Below are 23,009 nucleotides of genomic sequence, written 5' to 3'. Positions count from 1 at the left end.
TTTTCAAAGTCCTGCATCTTATCTAGTCCCTCTGCTAAAGCTCCCCACATCCATGTAAACCATATCAGTAATCAGTGGTATTCAGACACTATGATATGAAAGAGGGCATTGTATTGGACAGGAGAGTACAGTTTACCTCATGTACTTTCAACAATTTAACATCAATGTGAATTTGTCCTCAGGTTATCATCCACTTGTCCATTGGACTGAGGATTATAACCTGAGGACAAATTGATTTTGATGTTAAATTGTTTCATCAACAAACTGGAATATTCTTCAAATACCACTATCCTTATTGACTGATGCATCCAGGATAGATGGTTTAGCTCTCCACCCAAGACTTTTCAAGACCAAGGTCCTTTCAATATTTTAAGACAAGTTAACCTTGTGTTTGACCATTGCTTGCATTTTTTATTTTGATATTGGATTTTGTTTGGGATTTTGTAATAAACCTCTCACACATCGATCATCACACAGTTGTGCTCATTACAAAACCATTTATAAGAAATAGCAAGTACAGTGATGAATAATAGCTAATGAAAGTGAGAGATGGTAAACTATCAGGAGACAAGATGTAAACATCCAGAATAACAATCACAACAAAGAGCACAAAAGTTTATTTGATTTTTAGTCTAAAATGCCATAAGCTCTCTTCCATAGTCACATGATAAACAGTAGTCATGGTCTGAAATGGTGGAATTTTCAAATAATATATGATCCTAATGTCTGCTTGATTGCATAGTACTGATACCCACTGCCAAAACAACAAATCACAAGCAATGAGTGTTCTGTAATGTGAGAAGTATCATCAATCAATCCATTTTCCATACCGCATATCCTATACGGGGCCTGGAGCCTATCCCAGGAAACTTGGGGTACAAGGCAGTGGACACCCTGGACAGAATTCCAACCCATCGCATGGCACAATCGCACACAGTTTCAAACAAACATATACACACTACGGACAATTTGGAATTGCCATTCAGCCTAAAACTCATGTCTGGACTGGGGGAGGAAACGGGAGTACCCGGAGGAAACCCCCGAAGCACGGGGAGAACTTGGAAACACCACGCACACCACGCTATGAGCAATATATAATTTTTTATGGATTTCCAATATTATCCCATTATTTAGCATACAACATGGACTGTCTGCAAAGCATAACAGCAATGAAAAAGGTTTAGGACAAGCTGATTCTGAATTTGTCATTCACTCACCTCTCGCCACTGCTTCGACTCTGCTCCCTGAGTATACATGATACATACTGTTGGAGTGTGAGAGAAAGCCAGATAAGATTTATACATTTTTTAAAAACTTTACATTTTTATCATATTAAAGGGAAAAGTAAAAAACATCAAAACTGAACAATCACACTCAATTCAATATATCAGTGAATCAAGTGAATCAAGTTTAAGAAAGTGTCCTTCTTTCTATGTCCTGAGGGGAACACAAACCAGTTATTACTGATAAACTACAAGATGCATGTGCCACAGATTCAAGAGCATCTCCCTAAGCTCACATTAATATTCAAGAGTCCAGGTTTGGGCCCTGAATACATTATGGCATTCTGTTGATACTGAATAAAACCTGTCACATTACTATGCAAATGTGATGTGTTGAGGGAACTCTCTGAAACAGCTGAGTAGACCGTTTCAGAGTGTATTGAAAAGTGCAAGAAAGTTAGAAGAGCACATGAAAGAGACCAAGCCAGAAAAATAGTCAGTGCTGATTTTCTGTCCAGACCAGAAAACCTATCTGCAGTATTTGAAAAGACAAATAAGTCTATTGTACTTACATGGATCCGATTTGGAGAATGTATCTCGATCTAGCAGGTTTCTGCAGAAAAGAAGAAACATGGCATATGTTATTCTAAACATTTTATATGCACAGCATGAGGAAATAAGTTTTCAGACACTTTTGTTTTTGTTATTTAATATGCTTCCAGAGCATAATGTATATCCACTTCAAATTTACACCCATAATGAATTTAGACTCTGTATTTATACATATTAACAAAAAAAAAAGTATGTATTCATAAGCAAGGATATTTTAAAAAATGACATTTGTAGGGAACAAAGTATTTGGAGAACACAAATTGCCAATATTAGTACTTAGTTGCAGAACCACTTTTAGCAATTACAGCTTCAGCACATATATGGTAAAAAGTAATTCGCATTTTGCAGCAGAGTGGTTCAATTTTAATCCATTTCTCTTGACAAATTGTCTTTAAAACCCCAAGGTTATGAGGGTTCACCTGACTGACTTGCAATTTCAAAATTCTCTATAACTTCAATGGGTTTCAAGTCAGTAGATTGGTACATGATGCAAGACCATACAAGTTATTTTTGCTTCATGCCCATCTTCTCCTCAGATTCAGTCTCTTTGCAAATGAGATTAAATTCTCCTATATTAAATCTTCCCATCCAATGGCAACATCTTTTATAATGACCAGGTGAAATCTGTTTTTTCAGCATTTATATCCAGAACTATATTGCTATAAGTACAAAGTCAAAAGACCTTATATGTGTAAATATGAAGTGGATATATGCACTGGAAGTATATTAAACAACAAAAACCAGGTGTCTGAATACCTTTTTGTCCCTCACTATATATAGGACATACAGTGTATAGGACATACAGTGTTCCTCAGTATGACATAGTGATGATCATAAACCATCCATATATTTTTAGATTTCATAAACTAACACATACAGTATCTTTACAAGACCAATATACTGAACTATTCTGTAATGTGAGTGCCGCCCTTGTGTTTTGAGTGTGTGTGTGTGTGTGTGTGTGTGTGTGTGTGTGTATGTGTCTGTGTGTGTGGGTAGGAGAATCTTTTCTTCTGGGGGGGATTGCAGACAGTATTGCATCTTCTCCACACTTATTCTCTCAGTTACACAAGCACATTGCTGCTGTGCTTCATTAACTCTAAAGATAAGTGAGACAGAGGACCAGGAATATGAATAGCAACACCCAAACGGCGCAACACCCAAACTGCAGTCCAAACAACAGCACAGGCCAACTTTATGCATTGGAGTTCTGCAGGCATCCTTATCATTCATGTTAATTGTAAGCACATGTATCCATGTCTAATATATTGGTATGATTCACCTCACTGAGTTCATGAAGAAGTGTACCTGGGAGCTCCCAACTGCTAATCCATGGCTCCCCCATGGAAATAATGACAGACTGCAAGTTTCTAGGAGTGAACATATCTGATGATTTCACCTCACACGCATCTCAACATGTCCCTAGCCAATAAAGCCCAACAGTGTCTCCACTTCCTGCACTGACTGAGGAGAGCTAGACTCCCCCTCCCGATTCTCACCATATTCTACAGAGGCATCATTGAGAGTGTCCTGACCAGCTGCATCACTGTCTGGTATGGGAACTGCAGAGTATCAAACTGCAAGTCCCTGCAGCAAATAATGAAGGTAGCACATAACATTATAGGAGTCTCTCTGAATCCAATATAGGATCTCTATCAAAAACACTACCTCAATATAACCATCAGTATAGTGTCTGACCCCTCCCACCTCTCCCATTAACTCTTTGTCCCTCTGTCATCTGGCTAGAGTATCCAGACCAAGTACAGCAAATTCCATAACTTTCCACAAGCTGCCAGGACCCTCAACAACAAATTGTCTCCCACCTACCTCCCTCAGAATGAATGGGGGTTACAAAACCTGTCAGCATGCCCTAGCCACATCCTTCACTATTCATACATCATATCTCATTCGTTATTATAATTTTTTTTTTTTTTTTAAATACATTAGGTTACTCAGGAATGTAATCATGCACTGACCACCTATACTAATATTGCCTGTCATCCAGGAACATCACAATAGACACTTTACTGATAACACTCAGGGAATGTTAATAACTGTATTCATAACACTCAGGGAATGTTAATCACTTTATTCATAACACTCAGGGAATGTTAAACGTGTTACTCATAACGCTCACGGAATGTTAAACACGTTACTCATAACACTCGTGGAATGTTAAACACGTTACTCATAACACTCATGGAATGTTAAACACGATATTTATAACACTCACGGAATGTTAAACACTTTACTAATAACACTTAGGGAATGTTAAACACGTTACTCATAACACTTAGGGAATGTTAAACACTTTATTCATAACACTTAGGGGATGTTAACCACGATACTCATAACACTTAGGGGATGTTAAACACTTTACTGATAAAACTCAAGGAATGTTATATACTCATAACATACTGTCATGTCCACTCCGTGTCACAACTACAATCACCAGAATGCCCCGCCGCCTGCAAACATGGTAGAAACAGACTACAAATCCCAACTCCGTGCACCAGCACTCTCTCAGTCTCCAGAGTACTAATGACTATCAGCTGTTGACAATGACAATCACACACACACATACACACACACACACACACACTACCCTTTAAAAAGGAACTTAATTCACAAAGACATTGCGAAGTAATGCTCAGTTGTTCTCACTCTGGCTTACCATGCCATTGTTTATCTTGCTATTCTGGTTTACTGATTTTGAACATATCCTGGTTTTTGTGCTCTGGTTCTCCCCTGATATCCTGTTTGCTGATTGCCTGACCCTTTTTGCCTGCCTTGACCTTGATACTGCCTATTGTATTGGATTTGTTTGCTGGACATTGTGTTATTAAACTGACTCAACTGCACTTGCATCTGTCTCCGCCTCTCCATCATGACACATACAAGGAATGTTACATTTAGAATACTATAAAATAAAATACTTTGTGTTGCTAGTTGTGGTGATAATACTTTACTCATCACACACAATTCCACTGTTACAACTGTTGTGTTGTGTTATATTTATTGTGTTGTACTTATTGTACTTCTCTGCTTTACATTACATTACATGTTGCCTAGTTATTGTCTGGCACCATACTATTGTCAATTTCTATTATACTACAGTATATTGCACCTTGGAGGCCTTGGAGAATGCTATTTCATTCTAGTGTAGTTGCATATGATTGAAAATAAAACTCTGTACTCTACAAGATATGATTTGAAACGTAAGGTCTATAGAACTGATGGGCATCAACCAGGCAAAAGAATGTCACTGTTCATTGTGTCACATAACGTTAACTGAGGCGGAAGCAAGTGCAGGTAAGAATAACAAAAACACAAGGGGCAGGCAGAAATCGTAGTCAAAGAACAGGCAGAGGTCAGGCGATCAGGCAAACAGGCAAAACTAGGCAAGGCAGAGAATCAAAGTCAAGGTCAGAATCAGAATAGCGATCATGTAAATCAAGGCTTGGATAATGACAGAGAGTAGGTAACCGAGCATTTACTTTGCAAATTCGTAATGCTCCAAAAGTCACTTATATGCTGTGTGTGTGTGTGTTTGTGTGTGTGTGTGAGATTGGCTGCAGGTGTCTCTAATTAGAACTCAGGAGATGGTGCACGTGTGCGTGTGTGGGAAGTATAGTCCTTGTTGGCCATATTTGTAGTTTGTGTTGTATTCTGGGAACTGTAGTTGCTGGTTTGCTGTGACATGACAGAGTCCCCCCCCAAAGGGCTCACTCCGGGAGCCGAGTTCTTTCTAGGTCTTCCCCTACTCCGGGGTCCTGGTTTATCTGGATGAGCAGCATAAAAGTCTCTACACAGACCTGGGTCACCTGTTTGGTACTTAGGGTGTTCTCTCCGGTGACGATCAGCCTTTCATTTGTAGGTGCATGTGGCTTGCACTAGGTGTTGGTGTGTGCTTTCCCAAACCTGCTCACGCCTACGGAACCATCGGTCGACCGACAGCGAGTCGGTGGGGTTGCCGTTCCATGGAAATAACGGCGGCTGGTAGCCTAAGATGCACTGGAATGCTGTAGGGAGTTCTGAGCATATTCCACCCATGGGAGAAATCGACACCAATCCTCTGGGTTCAAGGCACTAAAAGTCCAGAGAAACCTTCCTATTTCTTGATTGGCTCGTTCCACTTGACCATTAGCTTGTGGGCGGTAACCCGAGGTGAGGTTGACGGTGATACGATGAAACGTAGGGACTTCGAAAATCGATCGACGATCACTAGGATGGTAGTGTTCCCCTGCGACTTTGGTAGGTCAGTGATGAAATCTATGGACAGGTGGGACCATGTGCGTTCCGGTATGGGTAGGATCTGAATCTTGCCGGTGGGCAGGGTTCGAGGTACCTTAGCCTGAGCGCACGTCGAGCACGAGGACACTACCCGCTGCACCTCCCTTGACATGTTGAGCCACGAGTATTTCTGTTAACAGGCGGTAGGTACGGTGTATTCCTGGGTGGCCCATGGCCACCGCTGTATGGGCCCAGGAAATAAGCTCCCACCGGTGCTGCTCTGGAACACTCTGCTTAATGGGTGGACATGCTGCAGGGATTTGCAACCTCAGGATGCATGTCAGGGCCTGATCCAATGCCCACTCGATGGCGCTGACTACACAGGAAGGTGGCAGAATGTAATCCTCATGGTTGACTCAACTGTCTGTGCTGTGAAGCCGAGACAGGGCATCGGCCTTGGTATTCTTGGACCCTGGTTTATAGGACAAGGTGAACTGGAATCGGGGGAAGAAAAGGGACCAATGGGCTTGACGAGGCGTTAGATGCTTGGCAGTACGTAGATACTCCAGGTTCTTATGATCCGTGAAAATGATAAACGGGTGCCTGGCTCCCTCCAGCCAATGTCTCCATTCCTCCAGGGCTAGTTTGTCCGCCAAGAGTTCTTGGTTCCCCACATCGTAGTTGCGTTCTGCAGGAGACAATTTCCGGGAAAAGAAAGCCAAGGGGTGAAACTTTGGTTTGTCTCCGAACCTCTGCGAGAGGATGGCTCCCACTCCTGTTTCCGAGGCATCTATCGCCACTACAAAGGGCTTGGAGGGATCGGGGTGCTTGAGGATGGTGAAGCAGTGGTGAGTGCGTCCTTGAGTTTATTCAATGCTTCTTGGGTGGCTGGGGTCCAGGCTAGGTGCTTCAGCTTGCCACGTAGTAGGGAGGTTAAGGGGTGTGCTATGGAGCTAAATCCTCTGATGAGACCTCGGTAAAAATTGGCAAAGCCTAGAAATCATTGCAGTTCCTTGACAGTTCATGGAGTGGGCCACTCCACCACTGCCTGTACCTTGCTTTGGTCCATGTTGGCTCCCTCCGGGCTGATAATATAGCCCAAGAATGAGATCGTGCGTTGATGGAACTCACACTTCTCTGCTTTGACATAAAGCTGCTGCTGCAGGAGTCAGTGTAAGACCTGCCATGCGTGGACGACATGCTCTTCAAGGGAAGCAGAGTAGATTAGAATATCGTCGATGTACGTGATGACACTCCTCCCCAGCAGGTCTCTTAGGACGTCATTGATAAGGCATTGGAACACTGAGAGGGCTCTAGAGAGTCCATAAGGCATGACCAGGTATTCATAGTGGCCAGAGGTGGTACTGAAGGCCATTTTCCACTCGTCCCCTTCCTGGATGCAAACGAGGTTGTAAGCACTACGAAGGTCCAGCTTAGTGAAAATGGTTGCTGACCTTAGATGTTCGAGGGCTGCAGGTACAAGTGGCAAAGGATAACGGTACTTGACTGAGCATTGGTTTAGGCCCCTGTAATTGATGCATGGTCTGAGGCCGCCACCCCTATTCTCCACAAAAGAGATACCAATTGAGGCGGGGGATGTGGAGGGTCTGATGTATCCCTGTTGGAGCACCTCCTGAATGTACTCCTCCATGACCTGCTGTTCGGTCTGTGAGAGTGGGTAGACAGAATTCGAGAGCATAATCCACAGCACAACGTGTACCCTGCATCATGGTTGAGAGTTCCCATCCCATCTCCCATACGTCGGGAGAGTGATCAAAGGCATGCTGGAAACATGTCGTAAATTGCTCCAGAGAAGAGATGGAATTGCCGTCCTGCTCCCACATCGCTGTAGCCCATAATAGAGTTTTTCCCGGTTAAGAGCTCCAAGAAATGGGTGATCTTATGAGTCTCCAGCATGTCCGGGTAGCTAGCGAAGAACTGGGAGCACTGTAGCAGGAACCCTTTACATCGTGCCAGCTCCCCAGCATACCTTTCCGGCCTCGGCAGCGGAGCAAACTGAGCATGGGAACGCATGGCGTGCGGCACGGGCTGAGAAATATGAGTAAGCTGCTCCGTTAGTGATCACTTAATCAAGGCTTGGATATCAACAGAGACTAGGCAACCAAGCGTTTACTTTGCAAATTCGTAATACTCCAAAAGTCACATATATGCTGTGTGTGTGTCTGTGATTGGCTGCAGGTGTCTCTGATTAGAACTCAGGAGATGGTACGCGTGTGGGAAGTGTAGTCCTCGTCGGCCATGTTTGCAGTTTGTGTTATATTCTGGGAACTGTAGTTGCTGGTTTGCTGTGACATGACACATTGATTATATTTTCCTTATACAATTTTGATTTCAGACCACTATATTTATTACAAAAGTTTTACTACAAACTGTTCAGTTAACACCCCCCCCCCCCCCCTTAAGCAAACAGAATTCTTAACACTAGTTGGCTCGTGCAAATTCTTACAAATTTGCAATCGTGAGACCATGTTAGACATGCCACATTAAAACACCCCATTTTGCAAATGTGCCTCTTTAAGTCTATAAATGGTCATTTACTGTAGAAAAGAACACAGATCTGTCCACCCACAGCCAAAATGGCTTTTCACTTTCAGCTTTACATCTTTTTCTTTGATGTTGTTGTTCTTTTTACTTAACTAAATACTGCTATTATTTTTAATTAGCAGCTTTGGAAATGACAACTCCACATACATTTCTGCCCCCCAAAACATTGCTGTCTGACAAGCCAAATTACTGTGTATAGTGGACTAGTGAGTTAGTTATACTAGGGCTATTCTGCTATTTCTGTTATTCCAGTGTTCAAATTACAGACTCAAGAGGACCTGCAGCTAATTGTAACAGTAGAAGATAAGATCTATCTCAGCCTATCATGGCCACTGCATTCGAGTTTATGGAAACATTCACCAAGTAGCATCATTTTAACATTAACTTTAAGTTATCTTAAGACTTACACTTACTTTCTAGATACAACATCTACTATAAATCAAACTACTCTGTACAAGGTGCACCATGTGCAGTAAAACATGCATTTTAACTGACTACAATAACATTCTTTTCTTTATGTAGAAAGTATTTTTGTGGTCTATGATTACTGGACATGACCACCTCACTAAAATATATTGTTTGTAGCAGGACATATACGTAAATGTAAGTGGTCACAGGAAACTTCCTGGGATATGCAAAGAAAAGTGTTTCACTGTACTGTAATGTGTATGTGACAAAATAAAGGCTTTTTTTCCCTTGCTTGAAGAAAGCAAACACAGAAGAATGGACACTATCCCTGTGTCTTGATCATGGATGTAGTATTTGCTGTTCATGTAGGATTGTGATTTTGATTGGCTGGTGTGAAAAAGTTTGATCTTTAATCACTTCATGCACTAGTAGTTGCAACATAGATCAAATGTCTGTGGTGTAATAAAATTTCAACACTACATCTCACTAAACTACCTACTCGCAAAGTATGGTTTAGTAATAACATTACATCTTGATTTATAATCAAACTTACATTCAGCTGCATCTGGCTACTGAAGCTCTACAGCGGAAACAAATAAAAACTAAACCACAGGGGTCAGAAAAATAATATTATTTCAAATGATTAATGAATTAATGACAATATATTAGTCATTATTAATTCACATAGAAATAAAACTGAAATGAACTCCAGTGGGTTATCTCTCACAAATCTCTCTGTTTCTCTAAGATAGAGCAGTCACTTTTTCTTGGAGAGTCTATTCTTCAAATCGTTATAATCTGTTCAATGAGAAAATACAAGTGTGGAAATGTACTACCAGAAGCCGGTCTCACAGGGTTTGTTTATGAAAAAATGTCAAAGCTAGTTAAGAAATCCGAATTCAACTTTGTTATCTACTGCAGCAGGTCAAATGTAAGCACCAAACCTTCAGCACTTATGGACCCATAAGCAGAGCATTTTTGAACAATTGTACCCATACTTACTGTAAGCTCATAGGTACTGTGTGTACATCACTATATCACCAAAAGCATGTGGACACTTGAAGATTACACCCATATATGGGTCTTCTCCAAACTGTTGCCAGAAAGTTATAAGCAGACAATTAAATAGAATTTCTTTGTATGCTGTAGCATCACAATTTAACGTCAGTGGAATTAAGAGGCCTAAACATGTTCCAGCATGACACTGCCCCTGTGCACAACGTGAAGTCCATGAAGATGTGGTTTACCAAGGTTATAGTGGAAGAATTTGTGTGGCCTGCACAGAGCCCTGACCTCAACCCCACTGAACACCTTTGGGATGAACTGGAATGCTCACCTGACAGCAGTGCCTGACCTCACTAATGCTATAATCGCAAAGAGGAACTAAATCTATGGGTGTGATTTTCATGTGCCCACAAACCATTGGCTAAATAATGCAATAATATTTTCCAAATCATTACATCCACTAGTCTTTACCTTCTGTAACTTTTCTAAAATACTGTTAAGTTAAAAACACACAGATATTTCTAAATACATTTTTCCATTTGTTGTGCACAGAAAGCCACTCTTTGAAACTGTGTGACAATATTCATTGGACTCTTTTTTTTTTAATGTATTTTTATGCCCTTGAAATACAGAGAAGAGATATTTTATTGCCATCTTGCCACCCCCAAAAAGCCAGAGTCTAATTTGAACACTGCTGTGTATTATATTGCAAGTAAGCATTATAATAATTATGGACACCAGGGAAATTTGCAGGAGGTACTGCAAAGTCAATAATCGCATTCTGTTAAATCTTGTTTTAATGCATCTAATTTGCATTGCTTTATTGATGTTAGAGAAACGAATTTCCCATTTTTCCCTCATGTAACAGTGCTGACAAAGGAGAACATCAGCTATTCACTACTTTATCAACCTGTCAGTCTTAATCTCTTCGTGACAGACACTGATGGAAACAAAGCCCTGTCACTTCTCCCTTAAAGCATTTTAAATACTTTCAAATACTTTCTTAATTCTTCCATATTTCACTCACAGTTACACGCAGACAGTGCAGCAAGTTCATCTTCAGATGGAACCAACTGACATTTTAATGAGAAACAGAAAGCACTGTAGTATTTCAGATTTGAATTGCAAAGAATACTAAGTGAATATTTTGACTGACTGAAGTGTCGCAGACCATTACATAACTTGGATAAACATACCTGTCATTACATAAACACAATAAGTGTACATTTTGTAACATTTTTCAATAGTAATTCATTAATAATTGTGATAATAGTCACGGATGAATCATGAATCAGTTTGAATTTGCCTTTATTCATAATGCTCGCTCGTTAAGCCTAAACCAAGAGATTTCTGAGATACCAATCAGACATTATTAATTCATAAAAGATGAGTGCCTTCAGGAGCAATGCGTAAATTAACAGATACAGGAATTAACAATTAGGTTGTTTTTTTTTTTTTTTTTTAAATGAGCAATCAACATTACATGTCTAACAGATAATATAGTCACCTTCCTTTTCATTTCATTACAAAATAAATCTTGGACACCACTGAAGATTGCATGTTAATTAAAGATTAACATGCATGTCATGCAGAGTGGATTTTCCTTTAGAATTAAATAATAAGCATAGCGATAGAACAAAAATCAATCAAAAAATAAAAAAACTAAAAAGTACAACTCAAGGTAAGAAACTTAAACTTATAATCAACAATACAATTGGCACAAATTTCTTCTCTGATGTTTGTATCTTATTTTGACCATATAAATTATTGATGCCAAGCATATTATAACATATTTTGGATGTTAAAGGTGATTTTTACATTTTTTTTTTTTTTGCAAAGCAGTTCTTTTTCGCTTAACAGCCTGCAGTTTCACACCACTGGACCTGCTATTCAATTCCCCTCTCATCCACACTCTCCAACAACCCAGTGGCACTGTAATTGGTACCCTCACACCGGAGAAGCTATTTCAGCCAGAGAGATCAAAACAGACTCCAACCTTCTCAGCATGCTGTTGATCTCTCATTGATTTAAAGACACATAAGGCATTATTTGAGAGTTGACCAGTTAGGGATAGCTGCTCAAAGCCTAACCAGCTGACAGGGAACTTCTAGAATCAAGTACAGCAGAAAGTCAAAGGTTAAGGTGTCAGAGTGAGAGAGATTCTATTTCTTGTCTGGAATTAAATGCTATAATAATAATAATAAACTTTATTTAATATAGCACCTTAAAGCAGCTGCTCAAGGCACTTTACACAATAAAAAAATTACAAAGAATAAATACACAAATACAAGAATAAGCTAAAAAAAAATTAGTTTTAGGTTAGATTTAAAAATGCTTAAATTCTGTGCATCTTTAATATGCACAAATACTACAGATGTTGCCACAGAGAGATTCAGCAGAACTGGATTTGTCACCAAACTGATTTGATCAATATTGTATGAATTGTAGAGCAAGGCTTAGGCTGAGAAAGCCAAATAGAGTGTTTCCCCAGGGGGAACACAGAGGATGAACAGCCCAGCACAATTTTGAGGCGAGTGCTATCATTTTGTCAGAATGTTATTAAGATATTTTAATGGGATGGCAGTTTCTTTTCCACTCTGGCAGAAGGGGAATTCCCATTATAAGGTTTCATTAACTAATATGAACAAGCAGTGTATTGCCTTGGTTTTCAGTACTACAGTGAAACAACACCATCAGCATTTCATCAACTAATCAACAACAACAGAGGTACTGTATACACAGCGCAATTAAAATGTAATCACCAGTAAACAGTAGCTTAGTTCATATTTAATCAGAAGATAAAAATGTCCATTGTTCATTATCAATTACCATGTTTTATAAAACTGCATGCTCGTGAATATAAATGGTATCAAATATGGTGATGAATTATTCTTAGAGCGATATTAATAAATATTCTTAATATAAACAATTAGGCTACTGTCATGATTTATCTGATGAGTGTGCAGTACTGGGGTTAAGAGTAAGACTTGTGGTCTTAATGGCTTAGAGGTAAAATAAATAAATAAACAGTTAAAAGATTATCATGGGAGTGAGAAAGAGCTAATGACTCTAGTGTAATGTATAAGCTTAGAAGAACCATAATTTATCTGAAGACACAGATGAGTGAGTAGTTTCACCACCATCCCTGATGTTTTCAATTTTCAATATTTATCTCTAAATAAGCAGACTATTTTGACATGAGTCAAAATGAGAAAACAGTGGAGTTTCAACCAAAATCAGGACCGTAGATCAAATATTCATTTGAATTCTCCCAAATCTACTGTTGGGCCTGTCAGGATGTGCACCATTTAGAAGACTTCACATAGGGTTGGTACAAAGAACCATCATTAATTAAATATATCTGAAGCAACACACTGTTGGATCTAAACCCATGGATGCACAAACTCACATTTGCATTCAGTGTGTTCACAAATGAACACACACATACAATCTGTCAGCTCTATTAACGACTACCCCAGCCTCACCCCGCCCATCATTTCTTCCAACAGATGCTTCTTCCTACCATCTGGCTGTTTACTCACCATAACCTAGATGAGTGACACTCATAAGGGAATCAGACAGATCCACAGCTTACTAAGTGCCAGAAGTCAATATCTAGATGTAATTTCCTTTAAATAAAGCAGCTTTGTCACTCTGGGACCTGTTTCATGCCCTGCACAGTGTGAGGAGAGAACTCCCATAATGTTAAATAACGTTACGTTTACTGACATGCATTCATCTTATATACATATTGGGTGCTTCTCAAGACTAAAGGTTTCTTTAATATTGTTCTAGCATTTTAAAGGGATACTGCTTGAGACCTTTTCTGAAATGGAAAAGGTTGTGCCCTCTGTAGAGTTCTACATAAAACCCCGGAGAAACAAACCAGAGAACAATTTAGGTTATATTATAGAGTGCTAGATGCAGCCTTTTAACAATGACTATAACATATACAGTATACACTCAACATCCAGTTTGATTGGAACACCTGTACACATGTACATTTATGCATTTATCCAATCAGCCAATAATTTGGCAGCAGCAGAATGCATAATGTCATGCAGACACAGATCAAGAGCTTCAGTGAATGTTCACATCAAACATCATAATTGGGGGAAAAGTGTGATCTTAGTGACTTTAACTGTGGCATGGTTGTTGGTGCCATAAGGGTTGGTTTGAGTATTTCATAAACTGTTGATCTCCTGAGATTTTCACACAAACAACAGTCTCTAGAGTTCACTTCCTGTTAGCTCAAACCCAGACTGGAACCAATCTGGCCATTTTCCTCTGAGCTCTCTGGTGTTATGTGTCAAAGTAACATCCACATTAATGCCAGTACCCAGGGTTTCCCAGCAGAACATTTCCCAGAGCAAACACTGCCTCTGCCAAGTTACGTTTTTCCCATAGTGTTTCCCAGGTAAGCGACACACACACACGGAAAAGTGTGTACCCTCTGTAGAGTTCTACATAAAACCCTAGTGAAACAAACACTTTAGGGTGCATTATACTATAGGGTGCTAGATGAAACCTTTTAACATTGACTACAGCAAATATACAGTGGTGTTTGAAAGTTTGTGAACCCTTTAGAATGTCTATATATATCTGCATAAATATAACCTAAAACATCATCAGATTTTCACACAAAAAATTTTCCTAAAAGTAGACAAAGAGAACCCAATGAAACCAAATGAGGCAAAAATATTATACTTGGTTATTTACTTATTGAGGAAAATGATCCAATATTTCTTAATAATGTGTAAGTGGCAAAAGAATTTGAACCTTTTCTTTCAGTATCTGGTGTGACCCCCTTGTGCAGTAATAAGTACATCTAAATGTTTCCAGTAACTGCTGATCAGCCCATCTTGGAGGAATTGTAGCCCATTCCTCAGTACAGAACAGCTTCAGCTCTGGGATGTTGGTGGGTTTCCTCACATGACCTGCATGCTTCAGGTCCTTCCACAACATTTCTATTGGATTAAGGTCAGAACTTTGACTGGTCCATTCCAAAACATTAACTTTATTCTTCTTTAACCATTCTTTGGTAGAACGACTTGTGTGCTTAGGGTCGTTGTCTTGCTGTGTGACCCACTTTCTCTTGAGATTCAGTTCATGAACAGATGTCCTGATATTTCCTTTAGAATTCGCTGGTATGATTCAGCATTCATTGTTCCATCAATGATGGCAAGCCGTCCTGCCCAGATGCAGCAAAACAGGCCCAAACCATGATACCACCACCATGTTTCACAGATGGGATAAGGTTCTAATGCTGGAATGCAGTGTTTTCCTTTTTCCAAACATACAGTGCCCTCCACTAATATTGGCACCCTTGGTAAATATGAGCAAAGAAGACTATGAAAAATTGTCTTTATTATGTAACCTTTTGATCTTCTGTTAAAAAAATTCACAAAAATACTCTGCTCTCAGGGGACGCACGGTGGCTTAGTGGTTAGCACATTCGGGGGTTCGATTCCCACCGTGGCCCTGTGTGTGTGGATTTCGCATGTTCTCCCTGTGCTGCTGGGGTTTCCTCCGGGTACTCCAGTTCCCCCCCCCCAGTCCAAAGACATGCATGATTGGCATGACTGGCATGTCCAAAGTGTCCATAGTGTATGAATGGGTGTGTGAGTATGTATGTGATTGTGCCCTGCGATGGATTGGCACCCTGTCCAGGGTGTACCCCGCCTTGTGCCAGATGCTCCCTGGGATAGGCTCCAGGTTCCCCGTGACCCTGAAAAGGATAAGCGGTATAGAAGATGGATGGATGGACTCTGCTCTCATGGATATCAAACAATTGCAAACAAAACACAGGTTTATAAAAAAAAATCAAATATAGGTGTGCAACAATTATTGGCACCCTTTTAGTCAATACTTTGTGCTACCTCCCTTTTCCAAGATAACAGCTCTGAGTCTTCTAATATAATGCCTGACGAGGTGGGAGAATACATGAATCTCTCCTTCGAATTTCGAGGTCCACGCTGGTGGACTCGCCTCTTCAGTTCACCCCACAGGTTATCTATGGGGTTCAAGTCAGGGGACTGGGATAGCCATGGCAGGACCTTGATTTTGTGGTCAGTAAACCATTTTTGTGTTGATTTTGATGCATGTTTTTGATCATTGTCCTGCTGGAAGATCCAACCATGGCCCATTTTAAGCTTTCTGGCAGAGGCAGTCAGGTTTTCATTTAATATCTGTTGATATTTGATAGTTGATAGATATTTAATATTTGATAGTCCATGCTGCCATGTATCCTAACAAAATATCCAGGATCTCTGGCTGAAAAATAGCCCCAAAACATTAAAGAGCCACCACCATATTTAATTGCTACCTCTCTGTGCGCCAAAACCACCTCTGGTGTTTATTGCCAAAAGCTCTATTTTGGTTTCATCTGACCATAACTGAAAACTGAAGATACTTGAGTTTGTTTTTGGATCAGAGTAGAGACTTTTTTTCTTGAAACCCTTCCAAACAACTTGTGGTGGTGTAGTTGACTTTAGATTGTAGCTAACTTCTGCAATTCTCCAGCTGTGATCCTTGATTTGTTGCCCACTCGAACCATCCTGTTCAAAATGTGTTGAGACAATATAGACATATGTCCTCTTCCAGGTTGATTCATAACATTTCCAATCAACTGGAACTCCTTAATTATTGAATATGGCAAAAGTATGGTTCACATACGTTTGCCATTCGCAGATATGTATAATTCCTCTATAAATAAATGACCAGGCATAATATTTTTGTCTCGTTTGTTTAATTGAGTTCCCTTTGTCTACTTTTAGGACTTCTGATGATGTTTTAGGTCATATTTACGCAGATATATAGAAAATTCTAAAGGGTTCAAAAACTTTCAAGCACCACTGTATGTCCTCTATACTAGTGATCAATATGTATGATTGGTTAAAAGAAAAGCTGGGACAGTGTAAAAATATCATAATTGAAGCAGCATATTAGCACCTATGTAGCAAACTGCTGTCCCTACTGAAAACATCACCACTGAATTTGAAATAGGAAAGTCTGTCAGTCTGCCACTGTCCCTTTCTCATGAATCCCTAGATGCTTGCATAATCACTTCCTCCATTGCCGATTTAAACACTACTCCTATGACTCTGTACTCTAAGACTATGTTCACATTACAAGCTGCAGATCTGATTTTTGCAGACACACAAAATACTCATCTATTTTTTTTCTACTTGTTCTAAACATTACAGGTTGTTAATTAATCTCCAAATCAAATAATATGTTCTTCTTGTTTATTAATTTTACCACTGCAATGATGTATTGAAAAATATTTTTATTGTTCAGGACGTGTGTGGAAGATGCATGTGACATTATCGATCAGACCACTGAAGATCAGATATGAACAAAAAATCTGAAGGCTTACAATGTAAACGTATATTGAATATTCCTAAAATTGGAAGTGATATTTAGTTTATTCTTATCTTGGTAAAAAGCAGATAAAAGACTGTTACTATTAACAGCAATGTATGAAAAGAATGTGAAAGAAAACAAGAGTTAAGATCAAAGACAAGTGCTGAACATGAAATGTAAACTAGTCTGAGTGAAATTCAGCGTTGCATCAAAGAACAAATTCCCTTCACTACCATATCTTTAGAAAGTACTGGGGCACAAACAACTTACATTTTCCCAAGCCCCAAGGATACTTTAAACCAATGCCAATGTTCAGTGACAATTTGATTAAAAAATTAGCCCCTGAGGAAAGACAATTGCTGTCAGTCATATATGGGAAACAACTAATGACATTTTATTTATTCATTTTGCATAGTGCCACTGTATGTTATTAAACCAGAGAATAATTAGCACTTTCACTGTATCAAGCTCACAAACAAACAGAGCCATAGCAATCTGTCAAACAGGGTATGTACTTTCTCAGCTGTCACATCAAATTCATATTCATTACACAGATAGAAGTGAGGAGTAAAAAACTACTTATAATGTAAGGCAGAGAAGACATTTTGGTAGAGGCACAGCACAGCACTGCAGTAACAGTAAACAAAGTAAAGCAGGAAGAGGAGGCAAGCTCCCTGATTCTTCACACCTGCAAGGTCAAGGCAGAGGCAGCCAAGAGGCTGCAGTGCAACTGAGGAATACCAGCAGACACAAGAATCTGCCAGAAGATGTACTGAAATCCCTTAGCTGTGTTGTTCAAACTTCCGCTGTGATAATAACAAGTAAATAGTGTCAGTGTGGTGCCTGTAGTCTCTTTTACACAGTATTATTTTACCCCTAATAAGAACTTTGACACTGAAGACACTATTATAATTTATGTACTTTTTTTTAATAATTGCACCATTGTAGTAGTCCATGACTCCCATCATCAATCTGGATTACACACCTATGCTTTTAACATCAGACATTTCATCCCATTATATTTTCATCTCATGACCTTTGAACATCGTTTTCATACTGATTCACTGCTAATAGGTAGCTAGCAATCAGATTTCAGAGCTGTAATGCAGTGACATTACGGGATAACGATTTACTGCTCCAAATCTATGTATATGTATCTGTATTTGGATTTAATCCTGAAATGGGTGTGGCCTGAACCACTATGCCTGTGTAAACACTACAAGACAATGTGGATAAACCCAGAGGTAAATAATGTTGAGTTCCTCAACATCAGCTACATCATTTTAGCTCTTATTTAGTCTCAATTAGTGATGTATTCCAGACTGTTTTGTTAATTCTGTTTGCACAGTTAGTATTTATGTTTGTACCTGTCTGTGATACTTTCAATCACATTTGTGGTTCAATTTCCCTATATCCGTGTTAATAAACATGGTCTATTTTTGTCCTGCAAGTTTCATATGTGACCACATACCAGCATGAAAGTATAAAATTCACATTTGAGCACAATTTTTAAGTATCTCACAGAGTCCCAGTCCTTTCTATTAAAAAAAATCATACAGTGCACCTCATATAGTGCACATATAACTATTATATTTGTATCAGCTTAGAACACATCTGTTCAATCTGAAAAATGCATTCATATTCAGTTATATCCCTTTTGCACATAATGCTATCAGACTCTGCAAAATAGGGAATCTATGGCGCACAATTTGATGAAATACTGTAGTGAAGTAACACCAGCCACACACCTTAAGGAATGTGTTTTCATTTTTCACTGCTGAGTATTTCCTAAGTATGAGTATGAGTATGTCCTAAAATCAGACAGAGGTGGAAATATTACTGAGTAGTTGAATGATCTGGGCCAATACATGACATTTTCATTTGAAACTGAAGCACTTCAACTAAAGCAAAGGGAAACAATAACATAGCTGGCAATAGACTAAAGATAAAAATAGCATTTAAAAATTGCAGTGTTTTTGTCATGGCATTCCTTTAACTGAGCTCTATACTACATGGACTTGCATGCACATGGAAGTGGAGCTTAGTCGTTGGTGGGTTGGCTCTACTTAGCAGATAGGTTTCAAGTGTTCATGTGTCGAATTCCAATTATAGCACCAAGGAATGGGGCAATTTTGCTGCTATGATTGCTGCTATGATGGCACTGGGTTTAAAGCAGTTTGGGGGGTTATCTTATGTTTCTAAATCTCTCAGATTAGCATTTTAGTTGATGTTCAAGTCATGCACTCCTACTGGGATTTTTATGGGTCCATTGGAAAGCTGATATGTCTAGTTTTTTTTTTTTTTTTAGAAAAGGGTTCTACTTTTTAATTTTCCTGAAAACAGCTCTTCAAAGAGCATTTTCCAGATGGTGCTAGATTAAAACTTTTTTTTACTACAAGCATGGGACGGTGTAACAATCCAGCAAGTCCACAGAAAGCACACATACCCAGGGTTCATCATTATATCACATTTTACATTCAGAAAAGAACCACATGTGTTATTTACTCACTGTTTATTCATTCACAGCACCAAACAGGACAGCTAGTTCCACATGAGTGCCCTATCCACCAGATTCAGCATATCTCTGAGCAGATTCATGTACTTATCACTGTCTAAAAAGAGGTTTACAAAGCTCATAGATAAAGATAACTTTAAAATATCTTGGAATGTGCATATGTTTGGCAAGCTAAGAACTCCAAACCTAATCAGAGACAAAATTTTCATGCACATCAATATTTCGATATTAATTGGAATTTGGCAATATTCTAATTAGTATGGAGTCATGTAAACGCTGCTATCTGATTCAAATTAAGACAATACACTGATTCCCCAAATTCTGATTCCTATACAGGAATATTCTGATGTCTGTACGCATATTAACCTCGTATTTGGAATATGGCTGCAACCCGAATATAGACCTTGAACGGAATTTGATGTGCATGTAAACATAGTCACTGTCTTAAGCTTGTCATTCTGTGAGAATTTGAACCTCCTTGAACCCAGAGTATAATTACTGCCAGAAAATGCCTGGTATCACTACATAACAAAATGACCTTTTGAGAATATCTGGAGGGGTTATAGTGAGCAATTTTATTCCACGTAGGCTCATCTCCAGGATCTTCCCCTGCACTAAATCAGTTACAGGAAACAAATGCATGGAATCCTGGACCCAACTGGCAAAAAATGCAGGTTTCCAGAGAGGGTGGTGTTACTGTGCAATGGCATTTTGTTATTTAGTTAAGTATGAAAACTACAATTAATATGATATATAAAGGATATGATTTTGTTGTTGCTGTTTTTGATATTCAATCAATTTTCACTTTCGATGTAAAGCTCAACTATATTTCTAAACAACAATCTCTCTATTTGGCTTGGCATATTTGGTTTATAATTTTTTAATTTACATCAAATTACATCAAGTAGCACTCTATCAGCAGCATCCCAACTGCTCAGTGTACATTAAGCTGAGTTGATGGTCAGTTTATTAGCACCTACTATTAATTTGCATTCTTATTGTTGTACTCTTGTTGTGTGGTTCAGTAATTATCATTACGTCCAACATGGACTGGAATACATAATTTACTGTAAGTGTTTGTTTGGGCAAAGCCTAAATCTGCCAGCTGATGACTCCCCAAGATGACTGAAAAGCACACACCACCAGCCCACCCCATTACGCTGAGCAATTTGTCTGACTGAGGTCTTGATGGCAAAGCAGCATGAATGAGATTGAATTTCTTATCTACCCCCATGTCTGACATTTATCAAGACTTTTAATTGAAGGTGTATTATAACCTGTAACCTATTATGGCTATTAAGGCTGCAACATGGGGTGAGATAAAAAAAATATCTAGGCAAATTCAATGCTGCACATAGACACAAGTGCCGTAGAGAAAAATAGTTTGATCTGCAATTATCTGGTTTCATCCAGTGTATGCAGATCTAATAAACAGTGCAAATATAGGACATGAGAAAATATTCTATTTCCCCTCTGGCCTGGAGTGTATTTATATTCAATGAGCCCAATGAGCTTCATGGGAAATGTGTTGTTATCAGACTCATAAATATCAAAGCCATTTATCCACACAGGATCAGAATTTAAGGATCAAATGAGAAGGGGTTATAGCTAAAAATAAATATTAATTATATGAATTATTTGCTTCCTAGACCACAGAAAAGTTTAAGAGCTTTATTTACACACTCTTTTCATAGAGATTATCCCTTTGCCGTTACTGAGTAAGAATGAACAGATATTTTGTATAGTTTAGTTTCACTCTGGTTATAGAATAGGCTAATTTATATGCTCTAAAGTGAATAACAGAATAATAAGCTAGGTTTTAATCAGGTTAAAACCAGAGGACTACATCAAAGGACATATAGTTCATTGATGCCTTATACTTGACTAACTACAGCTCCATTTACCAAAGACAGAAAACAACAAAATACATAGCACTGAAATTACACCTACCGTGTTTATAGTTCAGCTGAATGCACACTGGACTCTAGTGTTAATTAGACACTAAATGTTAATTCAGCACAGGGAATTTTGCTTTCCCTTCACCTCAAGGTAGATGTTTTATCGCCCGTGTAACACTAGATGATGAAACCATGAGGAACTAATTGCGCATACAGATACTCATTAGGAGTCCATAGTACTGAATTAACACCTACAGTGTTCGTACGAACTCTAGAGATAATTAGACATTAACTGTTAATTCAGCACTTGGGATCTTGCTGTGGAGGTTTTCCTTAAATCAATTGTGAATCATCCTCTTGAGGTAAGTGCAGCAGGAGGGTTATGGTTTGACGTACCTGCATGAGACACTGATTTCCACTTTGGTGGCGGGGATGTTGCCTGTGACTGGATCGAGCTCGCACACGGAGGCCATGCGCTCCAGCTTGTCCATCCCGTCTCCCTCCATGGGCGCGGGGAAGCTGTCTGCCTCCCGCAGCTTCACTTTCCAAACGAAGGCTTTAGCGCAGTAACACAGCGAGCAGAGATGATGCACGATGCGCTCTACAATTCCAGGCGGACTGATGGAAAGTGGGGCTGCTACAGAGCGCAGAGGATTGCGAAAGTGCGCGCATGCAGTGAGAGCTCTGTGAGCAACACTGGCACACTGGTAAAGTGGAGAAGACGAACTCCACCCCCTTTCGCGTTTTCCCACTTGCTCAGCATCGCATTATCCATGCGCGGCTACGGGATCGTTACTGCTAAAGCCACTGGTCTCACGAGTATTAACACTGCGCACTAAATGCTTAGAAATCACCACACATTGTATAGCCGAACTTTTCCTTATAGTGCACAAAAATGCAAATTAAATCTTAAGGAATCTGCCAATTTATTCCAAAAGCAGGGCTACGCCTTGCTCAGTAGCCTGCTAAAAATATGACACCTTGTTTAGTTAAAAGAAGAAAGATCCCTAAAACTGCATGGTACATCTAAACATATGACTGCAACATAACAACTAAACATCAACTTAAAGTAGGTCTAAAGGGAAATACGGTTTTGGTTGCTGATGAATATCCCGTTGTGTTCTCCGACAGTCTGCAGCTTAGTCTATTTTCAGCACCACAGGTTTGGATAGCTCCCTATCAGCT

The 23,009-nt window shown here is 39.3% G+C and overlaps 1 protein-coding gene across 1 annotated transcript in view; it reads right to left on the bottom strand.

The window, feature by feature from the left end:
• Window positions 1-22,756, bottom strand: part of LOC128607891 (copine-5-like) — a 100,176-nt gene extending 77,420 nt beyond the window's left edge. Inside the window, exons 1-3 of the mRNA XM_053625142.1 lie at window positions 22,221-22,756; window positions 1,796-1,836; window positions 1,218-1,264 (exon numbers count right to left, since the gene is read on the bottom strand). Of these exons, the coding sequence (XP_053481117.1) occupies window positions 1,218-1,264; window positions 1,796-1,836; window positions 22,221-22,330 (198 nt within the window). The 5' untranslated portion in view covers window positions 22,331-22,756. The remainder of the gene's footprint in view (window positions 1-1,217; window positions 1,265-1,795; window positions 1,837-22,220) is intronic.
• Between the last annotated feature and the right edge of the window lie 253 nt (window positions 22,757-23,009).

Source organism: Ictalurus furcatus, chromosome 5, assembly GCF_023375685.1.
Source record: "Ictalurus furcatus strain D&B chromosome 5, Billie_1.0, whole genome shotgun sequence".
Taxonomy (NCBI): domain Eukaryota; kingdom Metazoa; phylum Chordata; class Actinopteri; order Siluriformes; family Ictaluridae; genus Ictalurus; species Ictalurus furcatus.
This window is presented reverse-complemented; position numbering and strand designations above follow the sequence as displayed.